The sequence below is a fragment of the Glandiceps talaboti genome, chromosome 20 (genome assembly GCF_964340395.1).
Source record: "Glandiceps talaboti chromosome 20, keGlaTala1.1, whole genome shotgun sequence".
Lineage (NCBI taxonomy): Eukaryota > Metazoa > Hemichordata > Enteropneusta > Spengelidae > Glandiceps > Glandiceps talaboti.
In genome coordinates, this window is record NC_135568.1 from 94,491 (window position 1) to 108,235 (window position 13,745).

Sequence of the window (13,745 nt, forward strand, 5' to 3'; positions counted from 1 at the left end):
GTCACATTGTTCTTTGAAGAAAGAAAACATGGTAAGGTTGTCTTATAGATTAAAAACAAAAAAGTGCCAATGGCATTTTAACTAGCACAACTGTTGAGGGTAAACTTGAACTTATGTGCATGGTCTTATTGCTAGGCATATTTGCATAGAGTTTTTGAAGAATTCACATCCTCCCTACGCATCCATGGTGTTCTATCTGCAACATACATCATCATTTCATTGCTGCTAAGGGTGTGGTCTTGTTGCCAGGCATATCTGCACATGGAATGTTTATTCATTTGCCTTTCTTTTACTGGTGTTATATTGGCATTCTACTATATCACTTTTTGGTCAAATTTGAAGCTAGAAAATATCTTTTGTCAGGATCACTGTGGTTTACTCAGTATTGTATTGTATTGTTTAGCATGTTACTTGGTGATTTTGAGATGTACTTGGTGAATCTGAGTTACTTGGTGAATTTCAAAAGTACTTGGTGAATCTGAGTTACTTGGTGAATTTCAAAAGTACTTGGTCAATCTGAGTTACTTGGTGAATTTCAAAAGTACTTGGTCAATCTGAGTTACTTGGTGAATTTCAAAAGTACTTGGTCAATCTGAGTTACTTGGTGAATTTCAAAAGTACTTGGTCAATCTGAGTTACTTGGTGAATTTCAAAAGTACTTGGTGAATCTGAGTTACTTGGTGAATTTCAAATGTACTTGGTGAGATTGTACTAGTCTTGCTGCTAGACGTTCGGGCTTTCTTTCGATACTATAAGCGAACAAAGTTCGCAGTGAGGGCTTGCCCAAACAGTCTAGCAAATGTCATTTTCAGACCGGACATTCCATTGAGATTACGTTAAGCAGTGGGTTGGGCCATGTATGCATATATATACTTTAATATATTCAATCTCTGCATGCAGATGTTGACAAACACATGTTACGCCATTACTATGTTATATCAGTTTATGGTAATTGTGAGTTTGATGAGTGTGTAGACGTTGTCATTCACACATTTCAGTTAACGCATTGGTGTTATTTTTACAAGCCCCTCCTTAAGATGAATATGCATGAAAATTTAGCTATTGTCCTCTGTTTGTGCTTGTTGCTAATGTGGTTCTCTGATTGGCAGTTATTTATATCCTGATGACATTTGCTAGACCTTGGATGTTCCATCCTTGATAGCAATGTTTGGTTGTGTGTCATATTTTATCGGAAGAACATCCGAGGTCTAGCAGATAGACTAAGATTGTACTTGGCGAGACTGAGATTTACTTGGTGAAACTGAGACAGTCTAATAGTAAGTTGACATCACCTATTAAGTGATCATTGCAATATTTTACAATATGGCATAAACAGAACTACAATAAATAACTACTGTATATATATGAAGCATGATCTATGTTAAACAGAAACTGTGAATTAAGGGGAGAAGTGATAAATGTAGAAATTTCCAAATAAAGGGACAACTAGTGTAAAACAATGGAGACTCATGGTGAGAAACATACTTTGAATGAAATTTTGTTTTCAAATGTCCAGTTTGTGAAATCTTTAACACCTTGATTAAAGGGCCTAAGCTGAGTTTACACATTTTGGGGCATAATGTTTGTTGCATATTTAAAAGGTACTCAAAGTATTCTACTTACTGAAACATAACATAACCATCATTGTTTACTTTCAAACTCTTTACCATTTATCACAGTCAAACTATGTCTTCTATCTTGTGTATCAACTTTGTAGCTGGGTTAATGATACCTTTTACTATAAATTCATACATCAACATTATAACAATGTTTGACCAAATGTACCTCTTAGCCTGTCTCAAACTGTGCTGAAACTATACCTAGTAGCAGCAACTTCCTGTATTGATCACAGTGTAATCTTTTACTCCCTTATGTTTAATTGTAAGCAAATTATTGATAAGAGGAAGGCTGGCTAGTCACTTACTGTAATATGACATGCATACACTCACTCACTTCACTCAGAAGGTAAACAAACAACTCCAACATTAGATGTTCAATTAGCAATTAGAACACAACACAACTTTACAACTTTGTTCATTATACCAGATTAGATATCCCAGCGTGTCACTATCCTGAAGACTGTACTTAAAACACCACTGGTGAAATGTACACTAATTAAACATCAGGGAATGAAAGATTACAGTGTGATCAATAGAGAAACTTGCTGCTAGTAGGTAGTTGTATCACAGCTTGAGACAGGCTAAGGGGTACAGTTGGTCAAACATTGTTGTAACATTATACTAAAATAAAAAGATGTATATTTTACTTGAGAAAAAGAGCTTATTAACTCAGCTTGTGCCATTTTCAGGTCTCACTGATATTCTTTTGCAGTGATTTAATAGGTAAAAACAAAGCTGGGAATAAACATATATGTAATAAAACTTGTTAAAACAAGCTGTATGTGTATTCCTTTATAAAATGTACAGGAATATGTTTTTTTCAACTAAAATTCAAAAGTTAATTCTCTATGTCATACTTGTCAAAAAACTTCTTAATAATATCAAGTGTTTTCTGTAAATCATCCAAGTACTTGTCCATGTCCTCATACAACACCTTTTCAAATTCTGGTTCCCCGGCAAACTCTGGATGGTACGACATCTTGACTATTAGGTCCTGACGGTTTCCAAGTGTTGCAAAGCCAACCTGTGAAGACCATGAATTTTTTAGAAAAATACCATGAATTTTTTAGAAAAATACCATGAAGATTTTAGAAAAATACCATGAATTTTTTAGAAAAATTATTTGACAGATTTATGAATGTCTACTAGCTGTCATTGTAAAATAGTTTCCTTTTGCAAATTTCTACTTGAGGGCGCTATTCATGCAAAACTTATATACTTCCCCACCTCAAGCACAATCATTGGCAGAGAATGGAAATACACTAGGCAAAGTACATGACAAAAATATCTTTAGAGATATACTTACCCTGAAAATCTTTTGTATAAACCAGTTGTGATATTTTACTAGTGTTAAATCATAAGCTGCATCTGAAAAGAAAAATTTTGAGATTTTAAATGCATTCCTCCTAGGGACAAACACATTGGAGTTTTTTGAAGTCATACATATATGATTTTGACTAATTAAACATCCCCTAAGAATGAAGTTACCTTATTGGAATCTAGTTTTTGAAGTAACTATGTAGCTTTTGTCCAAATCACTCAGACGTCATCACCGTAATGATGTTATGCTGTTTGGTCAGGTGACCTCCTAATGGAATTACCCTACAGTAGACTATTGGTAACTTCACTATTACTACTATTAAAAATGGAGTTGAGTATCAATTTCTATTCTACTATCCCTGAAGAAGGTAAATTGCCACTAGGATTTCTTCAAATACTTTGCATTGGTGATTACAATTTTTTTAATTTATTCATAAGATAAAGTGATCTAGTAGTGTGAAATCACAAGTGATAAAATATTACTTGATTTTTTTAATAGAAACATACAGCTGTGCATGATTGTATAACAAACTCTGTAAAGATTAAATCAACTCACTTGCTGCTTGTGATAAACTGAGACCCTGCTGAATGTTCAAAAGCAGCTCTTTTGTAAACTCCATGGACCTAATAAGAAAAGAAACATAACATATAGTGAAAGTACACAAACATACATTGTGTCCCAGTATTTACGCTATGACTTACGAATCCAAGTAACTAAGAGGTAGAAACCCAGTACATCTTGCCTTATGTACCATATGACTATTGGTAGAGAAACCCAGTACATTTTGCCTTATGTACCATATGACTATTGGTAGAGAAACCCAGTACATTTTGCCTTATGTACCATATGACTATTGGTAGAGAAACCCAGTACATCTTGCCTTATGTACCATATGACTATAGGTAGAGAAACCCAGTACATCTTGCCTTATGTACCATATGACTATTGGTAGAGAAACCCAGTACATTTTGCCGTATGTACCATATGACTATTGGTAGAGAAACCCAGTACATCTTGCCTTATGTACCATATGACTATAGGTAGAGAAACCCAGTACATCTCAACTGCCTTATGTACCATATGACTATAGGTAGAGAAACCCGGTACATCTCATCTGCCTTATGTACCATATGACTATAGGTAGAGAAACCCAGTACATCTCATCTGCCTTATGTACCATATGACTATTGGTAGAAAAACCCAGTACATCTTGCCTTATGTACCATATGACTATAGGTAGAGAAACCCAGTACATCTTGCCTTATGTACCATATGACTATTGGTAGAGAAACCCAGTACATCTCATCTGCCTTATGTACCATATGACTATAGGTAGAGAAACCCAGTACATCTTGCCTTATGTACCATATGACTATAGGTAGAGAAACCCAGTACATCTCATCTGCCTTATGTACCATATGACTATAGGTAGAGAAACCCAGTACATCTCATCTGCCTTATGTACCATATGACTATAGGTAGAGAAACCCAGTACATCTTGCCTAATGTACCATATGACTATAGGTAGAGAAACCCAGTACATCTCATCTGCCTTATGTACCATATGACTATTGGTAGAGAAACCCAGTACATCTCATCTGCCTTATGTACTATATGACTATAGGTAGAGAAACCCAGTACATCTTGCCTTATGTACCATATGACTATTGGTAGAGAAACCCTGTACATTTTGCCTTATGTAACATGACTATTGGTAGAGAAACCCAGTACATCTTGCCTTATGTACCATATGACTATTGGTAGAGAAACCCAGTACATTTTGCCTTATGTAACATGACTATTGGTAGAGAAACCCAGTACATTTTGCCTTATGTAACATGACTATTGGTAGAGAAACCCAGTACATCTTGCCTTATGTACCATATGACTATTGGTAGAGAAACCCAGTACATTTTGCCTTATGTAACATGACTATTGGTAGAGAAACCCAGTACATCTTGCCTTATGTACCATATGACTATTGGTAGAGAAACCCAGTACATCTCATCTGCCTTATGTACCATATGACTATAGGTAGAGAAACCCAGTACATCTCAACTGCCTTATGTACCATATGACTATTGGTAGAAAAACCCAGTACATCTTGCCTTATGTACCATATGACTACAGGTAGAGAAACCCAGTACATCTTGCCTTATGTACCATATGACTATAGGTAGAGAAACCCAGTACATCTCATCTGCCTTATGTACCATATGACTATTGGTAGAAAAACCCAGTACATCTTGCCTTATGTACCATATGACTACAGGTAGAGAAACCCAGTACATCTTGCCTTATGTACCATATGACTATAGGTAGAGAAACCCAGTACATCTCATCTGCCTTATGTACCATATGACTATTGGTAGAAAAACCCAGTACATCTGCCTTATGTACCATATGACTACAGGTAGAGAAACCCAGTACATCTTGCCTTATGTACCATATGACTATTGGTAGAAAAACCCAGTACATCTTGCCTTATGTACCATATGACTATTGGTAGAAAAACCCAGTACATCTTGCCTTATGTACCATATGACTATTGGTAGAAAAACCCAGTACATTTTGCCTTATGTATCATATGACTATAGGTAGAAAAACCCAGTACATCTTGCCTTATGTACCATATGACTATAGGTAGAGAAACCCAGTACATCTTGCCTTATGTACCATATGACTATTGGTAGAGAAACCCAGTACATTTTGCCTTATGTACCATATGACTATTGGTAGAGAAACCCAGTACATCTTGCCTTATGTACCATATGACTATTGGTAGAGAAACCCAGTACATTTTGCCTTATGTAACATGACTATTGGTAGAGAAACCCAGTACATCTTGCCTTATGTACCATATGACTATTGGTAGAGAAACCCAGTACATTTTGCCTTATGTAACATGACTATTGGTAGAGAAACCCAGTACATCTCAACTGCCTTATGTACCATATGACTATTGGTAGAAAAACCCAGTACATCTTGCCTTATGTACCATATGACTACAGGTAGAGAAACCCAGTACATCTTGCCTTATGTACCATATGACTATAGGTAGAGAAACCCAGTACATCTCATCTGCCTTATGTACCATATGACTATTGGTAGAAAAACCCAGTACATCTTGCCTTATGTACCATATGACTATTGGTAGAGAAACCCAGTACATCTTGCCTTATGTACCATATGACTATTGGTAGAAAAACCCAGTACATCTTGCCTTATGTACCATATGACTATTGGTAGAAAAACCCAGTACATTTTGCCTTATGTATCATATGACTATAGGTAGAAAAACCCAGTACATCTTGCCTTATGTACCATATGACTATAGGTAGAGAAACCCAGTACATCTTGCCTTATGTACCATATGACTATTGGTAGAGAAACCCAGTACATCTTGCCTTATGTACCATTATGACTATAGGTAGAGAAACCCAGTACATCTTGCCTTATGTACCATATGACTATAGGTAGAAAAACCCAGTACATCTCATCTGCCTTATGTACCATATGACTATAGGTAGAGAAACCCAGTACATCTCATCTGCCTTATGTACCATATGACTATAGGTAGAGAAACCCAGTACATCTTGCCTTATGTACCATATGACTATTGGTAGAGAAACCCAGTACATCTTGTTTTTACCTTTTAATCCATCTCACCCCTTTGGTTGCCAGCTGATCATCATCACGTACATCAAATTCAGCAGCCAGCATTCGTTGTACAACAGTGAATCTTTTTGGATCCGATTCATACCTTTCTTTTATTCTCTGAAATTCACAGCAGATTTCATCATCATTCATTCATTCATCAAACAAAATACAATATTTGACACTTAATAATTATGAAATTTAAAATCAATACCGCCAATGGCACTGTAGCACAACTGTAAAGTTTTAAAAAATGCTCGAAAAATCTTACCACATTTCAGTCTCACTGACCAAGTAAGTTTTTTACCAAAATTTACATATTTACAACTTTACACCTAATTTGTATATTGCTGATGAGCTCATTATATGCTTAATATTTCTTCATCTATACACCCCAAATGCATCCCCATTAAATTTCTGCAAAATCCGCTGGGTAGTTCTGCAATTTGCAATTGCATATTATTGATGGCATATATCATCATGTCATGAACAAATCTTAATCTACACACCCTAAGAATGTTCCAGTAGTTTTTGAGTTCAAATTCTTTGACCAAAAATCACATTTTTTGACCAAAATCACACACCTGTGATGTGATCACTTTGCCTTGAACAATTTCCCAACTAGACACCCACGGTAATACACCCACCAAATATCATGGCAATTGGTCTGGTGGTTTTTGACTTGAATTTGTTTACACACACACACACACACACACACACACACACACACACACACACACACACACACACACACACACACACACACACACACACACACACACACACACACACTTTGCCATGCCTATAGCACTACTGGACCTTATCAGTTAAGTTGTGCTAAAAACAAATTGACATGCAAATGTCCCACATGATATATCACCTTTGTGTCAGGTTTGAAAGAAATTGCGTGTCTTAGAAATGATGTATTACAGACAGACGGACAGACAGACACACACACCCTGGGCACGCACACAAGCACAGACACACAGACAGATGGAAGGACAGATGTAACCCATTGTAATAGCACTAAAAAGTATGCTGTATCTTACCCCAATATTCTTTTCTAGATCAGATTTTGCTTTTGAGAATGAAACACCAAAAAAATCTGTGAAAAGAAAAGATTCTAATCAAAGCAAATACAAATGTAAGAGTACAAAAATATGCAGTTTTGTTTAACTTTGCGATCCAAAATGTAGCTTGGTAAAATCTGTATTAGGCAGGTCTCCTTAGTTATCTGCGATCTGCATAGTGTACATAAAAACTTAGGTGACTAAGAAAAGTTATTTAACCCATCCGCCATTAATTGACCTGTCTAATTCACCCATCCTGCATCATACAATCAGGCTAAAACAGAGTTATAACAATTGGCAAATCTGACAAAGAAATCCGGTCTTACTGTACCCTAGCTGGGGTGAGACATTATAATAAATGCATGCTGGAGCTTCCTTCTGTTGTCACATCAGCTGATGTTCTGTGGTCAAGACATAAGCTTCTTACTTTGTTTTATTGTATATAAAGCTCAAAGGAACCATAGTACACACACATTCTCATCATTTGAAAACAAAAACTAATGCACACTTACCTTGATTTGGCAAATATTTCATGTGCAATGTGTTTCCCTAAAGGCAGAAATAAGTCTGACTGGACTTTACTAAGTTGATAGCAGTAATCAATAAAGTTGTACTAAAGGCAGACATAAGCCTGACTGGAAGTTTCCTTTAATTAAGTTGATAGCAGTAATCAATACAAGTGTACTAAAGGCAGAAATAATTCTGACTGGACTTTCCTTAAGTTGATAGCAGTAATCAATATAGTTGTACTAAAGGCAGAAATAAGTGTGACTGGATTGATGTATAACACTGATCTACAAACGCATATTAATAATTACTGTATACATATTTTCATATTTCTCTTTTTACTTTCATGTAACTTTTGTCTAGGTCAAAAATGTCTCGGTTTACAGAATACACTATATATACTACGTGTATTGTACTTACCAATCATAGGCATAAATCCATTTGCAATTACCAATCATAGGCATAAATCCATTTGCACTTACCAATCATAGGCATAAATCCATTTGCACTTACCAATCGTAGGCATAAATCCATTTGTACTTACCAACCATAGGCATAAATCCATTTGCACTAACCAATCATAGGCATAAATCAATTTGTACTTACCAATCATAGGCATAAATCCATTTGTACTTACCAATCATAGGCATAAATCCATTTGCACTTACCAATCATAGGCATAAATCCATTTGTACTTACCAATCATAGGCATAAATCCATTTGCACTTACCAATCATTTGCATAAATCAATTTGTACTTACCAATCAGGCATAAATCCATTTGTACTTACCAATCATAGGCATAAATCCATTTGTACTTACCAATCATAGGCATAAATCCATTTGTACTTACCAATCATAGGCATAAATCCATCTGTACTTACCAATCATAGGCATAAATCCATCTGTACTTACCAATCATAGGCATAAATCCATAACATGCTTTGATAAATGGATCTAATGGTATTCCATCTTCTATTCCCAAGTCCTTATCTTTTATCAATTCTACATCATTAAAACTGTGAAAATAAGTACATGATATTCATACATCAAAAAGTTATTAAACATTATGAATGACTACATAAACTCACTCATTAGTTCTTTTGATATATTTTAAAGGAAAGGATCCTGAAACCTAATTATTTATGATAAAAATAATATTAATATTTGCCAGCAATTTTGTGGGCTTAGATTTGATTAAAACAAATTAAGTTTTCTCTTTTATTAATTGTAATTTGTGATTTTCATGACCTTTGTGTGACCTTAAACCACAACATAATCTGAGGTGTAAGCTAGATTTACATCCAGGTGTTCCTAGAGGTATGAGAAAAAATTAAAATCTAAGTGAAAATTGAAATTTCTTTAATATCTCAGTCGACCTTGGAAGCCAACAAAATGTTAATCTTTGTTCTGGGAAGCGGTATTATATGGCAATAAGACACACAGTCACTTTACCCGGTTGGCAATAAGACACACAGTCACTTTACCAGGTTGGCAATAAGACACACAGTCACTTTACCAGGTTGGCAATAAGACACACAGTCACTTTACCAGGTTCGCAATAAGAGACACAGTCACTTTACCAGGTTGGCAATAAGAGACACAGTCACTTTACCAGGTTGGCAATAAGAGACACAGTCACTTTACCAGGTTGGCAATAAGAGACACAGTCACTTTACCAGGTTGGCAATAAGAGACACAGTCACTTTACCAGGTTGGCAATAAGAGACACAGTCACTTTACCAGGTTGGCAATAAGAGACACAGTCACTTTACCAGGTTGGCAATAAGGGATACAGTCACTTTACCAGGTTGGCAATAAGAGACACAGTCACTTTACCCGGTTGGTAATAAGGGACACAGTCACATTACCAGGTTGGCAATAAGAGATACAGTCACTTTACTAGGTTGGCAATAAGAGATACAGTCACTTTATGAGGTTGGCAATAAGAGTCACAGTCACTTTACCAGTTGGCAATAAGAGATACAGTCATTTTACCAGGTTGGCAATAAGGGACAGAGTCATTTAACCAGGTTGTCAGTAAGAGACACAGTCACTTTACCAGGTTGGCAGTAAGGGACAGAGTCACTTAACCAGGTTGGCAATAAGGGACAAAGTCACTTAACCAGGTTGACAATATGAGACACAGTCACTTTACCAGGTTGGCAATAAGAGACACAGTCACTTTACCAGATTGGCAGTAAGAGACACAGTCACTTTACCAGGTTGGCAGTAAGAGACACAGTCACTTTACCAGGTTGGCAGTAAGAGACACAGTCACTTTACCAGGTTGGTAATAAGGGACAGAGTCACTTTACCAGGTTGACAATAAGGGACAGAGTCACTTAACCAGGTTGGCAATAAGGGACAAAGTCACTTAACCAGGTTGACAATATGAGACACAGTCACTTTACCAGGTTGGCAATAAGAGACACAGTCACTTTACCAGATTGGCAGTAAGAGACACAGTCACTTTACCAGGTTGGCAGTAAGAGACACAGTCACTTTACCAGGTTGGTAATAAGGGACACAGTCACTTTACCAGGTTGACAATAAGAGACACAGTCACTTTACCAGGTTGGCAGTAAGAGACACAGTCACTTTACCAGATTGGTAATATGAGACACAGTCACTTTACCAGGTTGGCAGTAAGAGACACAGTCACTTTACCAGGTTGGCAATAAGAGACACAGTCACTTTACCAGGTTGGTAATAAGGGACACAGTCACTTTACCAGGTTGGCAATAAGAGACACAGTCACTTTACCAGGTTGGCAGTAAGGGACACAATCACTTTACCAGGTTGGCAAAAAGAGATACAGTCACTTTACCAGGTTGGCAATAAGGGACAGAGTCACTTAACCAGGTTGTCAGTAAGAGACACAGTCACTTTACCAGGTTGGCAATAAAAGAGATACAGTCACTTTACCAGGTTGGCAGTAAGAGACATAGTCATGTTACCAGGTTGGCAGTAAGAGACACAGTCACTTTACCAGGTTGGCAATAAGAGATACAGTCACTTTACCAGGCTGGCCGTAAGGGACACAGTCACTTTACCAGGTTGGTAATAAGGGACACAGTCACTTTACCAGGTTGGCAATAAGGGACACAGTCACTTTACCAGGTTGGCAATAATGGACACAGTCACTTTACCAGGTTGGCAATAAAAGACACAGTCACTTAACCAGGTTGGCAATAAGAGATACAGTCACTTTACCAGGTTGGCAATAAGAGATACAGTCACTTTACCAGGTTGGCAATAAATGACAGAGTCACTTTACCAGGTTGGCAATAAGAGATACAGTCACTTTACCAGCAGCAGATTCTCCACCATGGTTTTTGATAATTATTTTAAGGTTGGCAAGTAGGTCAAATCTCCCAAACTATTTAGTAGAATTGCCTACCAAGACATATATCATGTAGGATATGGAAAAGCAAGTTTTACAAGATCCCCACCCAATCAACACTTGTCACCACCACCACCACCACCACCACCACCACCACCACCACCACCACCACCAACAACAACAACAACAACAATAACAATAACAATAACCACCACTAACAGCACCACCACCATAACCACCACCACCACCAACAACAACAACAACAACAACACCAACAATAACAATAACCACCAACACCAACAACAGTGTTGATGTTCCAAAACCTTGATATCAAAAACTCTGAAAGAAAACAAAACAAATGTACAGGCTAATATCCTAATTTAACTTACCCAACAGGCTGCTCAGAAAAAAAGTTTGCATAACGTGTTCTTTTTGTTTTTTTCTCTACTACTTTTTCCACTGAATTTTCATCCACCATAACCACACCAGGCATGTTGGCTAAGTCCTCATTGTCCTCATCATCATTATTATCTCTCTGGTCATTGTCCTCTTTAATTTCCGCTTTATCATCATATTTTCCTTTTTCTTCATCTTCCATCACACCATCCGGTTTTCTCTCATCATCTGCATGTTTTTCCTCATCTCTATCACCCTCTACATCATCATTCCTGTTATTGTCATCTTCAATGTTATTTTCATCATTGTTAACTTCCTTGTTTTCATCCATCTCACTTTCCTCATCTTCATCTGCCAATGGGTCTCTTTCCTGTTTCAAAGGTTTCCTACCCTGGATGGATTTCTTGATGTTTTCCATAATGTTTGACACTTTCCTCTTGGATGGTTCCTTTACATTGTTTTTTTCACCAACAAAATGATCATTCATATCATTTTCAAATCCTTCTAAGTATTCATCTTCATTGTTATCCAACTTCTCAATAGTTTCATCATTTTGTTTCCTCTCCTTCATTTGCATAATTTGTTCAATTGGTTCTTTGCTTTCTTCAAGTTTAGTCCTCTCTGGATTATTTTCTTGTTCTCTTTGAAAATTATTATTTTCATCTGGGTTAAAGTAGTTGTTTTCTTTAGCAATGGATTCCTCTTGGTCAATGGCAACCATTTCTTTTTGTCTAGGGATGTCCTGACCCATCTGAATCACACTGTAAAATGAGAACATACATGTAGTAATGTGTTTAGAGAAACCATGGCAACTATAATATGCAAATGCCATGGCAACCGCATTCACAATTCTGTAAAGACTACACATCATAAATATTAATCTACATTATATTTAATCCTAAAGCCCTTGTACTGATATAATTTCACTTTTTCATTAAAATGTGTCTTGAAAAATATGTCAAACTTGTATATGAACTGGCTATCTCAACTACTAGTATCTCTCTACTCCATAGATTGGTCTGTATGGGGTGAGATCCCCGACAAAATAAATGTATTTAATGTATTTTAAGATTTCCACAATTATTTCTGAATTTATTCACTTTTTTTATTTTAATTATTTATGTAATAATTTTTAAAATTTATATTTCATTATTAAATATTTCCACAATTATTTCTGTATTTATTCACTTTTTTATAATAATTATTTCTGTAATTATTTTTAGAATTTAGAATTTCGTTATTAAATATTTCCACAATTTCATTTTTTATTCACTTATTTATTATAATTTCTTTATTTATTCACTTATATTTATTTAATTATTACTGTATTTGTTCTTAATTTGCTTTTTTTTTCTATTATTAATTCAAGTTGGATTATTTGACTTATGTCAAGAAACTTGCTTATTTAATCATTTGGCTTTATTTCTTAACATTAAATTATTTATAAAATTTATAATTTCGTTATTTAAGTCTGTATTTTGCATCTGATTTCTCTTTTCATCATCACCATTATTATTATTTTGATTATTTATCGTTTTAAATTATTTCATTTGCTAAGCCAATTTGAACATTCTTAGCAATATATTATGATAATGATAATCTCTTATCATTAAATTATTTTTTTTTCAATTCATTATTTTGTTATTTAAGTCTTTATTTTGATTCTTGTTTGTGCTTTAATCTATTCTCTATACCTGCAAACCATGTTTAGTTTATAACTTAAACTTGAACAATTACAATTGATGAATATTTTATTTTGGCGGAGATCTCACCGTAGTTTAAAGTAATTTATTCTCTATGTTACATTGTTAGTTGATAACTTAAACTTGA

The 13,745-nt window shown here is 35.6% G+C and overlaps 1 protein-coding gene across 1 annotated transcript; it reads right to left on the reverse strand.

Annotated features, from left to right (window-relative positions):
• Positions 1-2,437: 2,437 nt before the first annotated feature.
• LOC144450790 (glycolipid transfer protein-like) lies at positions 2,438-9,110 on the reverse strand. Its single transcript, XM_078141509.1, has 6 exons — positions 9,089-9,110; positions 7,647-7,702; positions 6,593-6,717; positions 3,496-3,563; positions 2,926-2,987; positions 2,438-2,643 (listed from the first exon to the last, which is right to left on the reverse strand). The coding sequence occupies exons 1-6, from the start codon at positions 9,099-9,101 to the stop codon at positions 2,458-2,460; spliced, it is 510 nt and encodes a 169-aa protein (XP_077997635.1). The 5' UTR covers positions 9,102-9,110; the 3' UTR covers positions 2,438-2,457.
• Between the last annotated feature and the right edge of the window lie 4,635 nt (positions 9,111-13,745).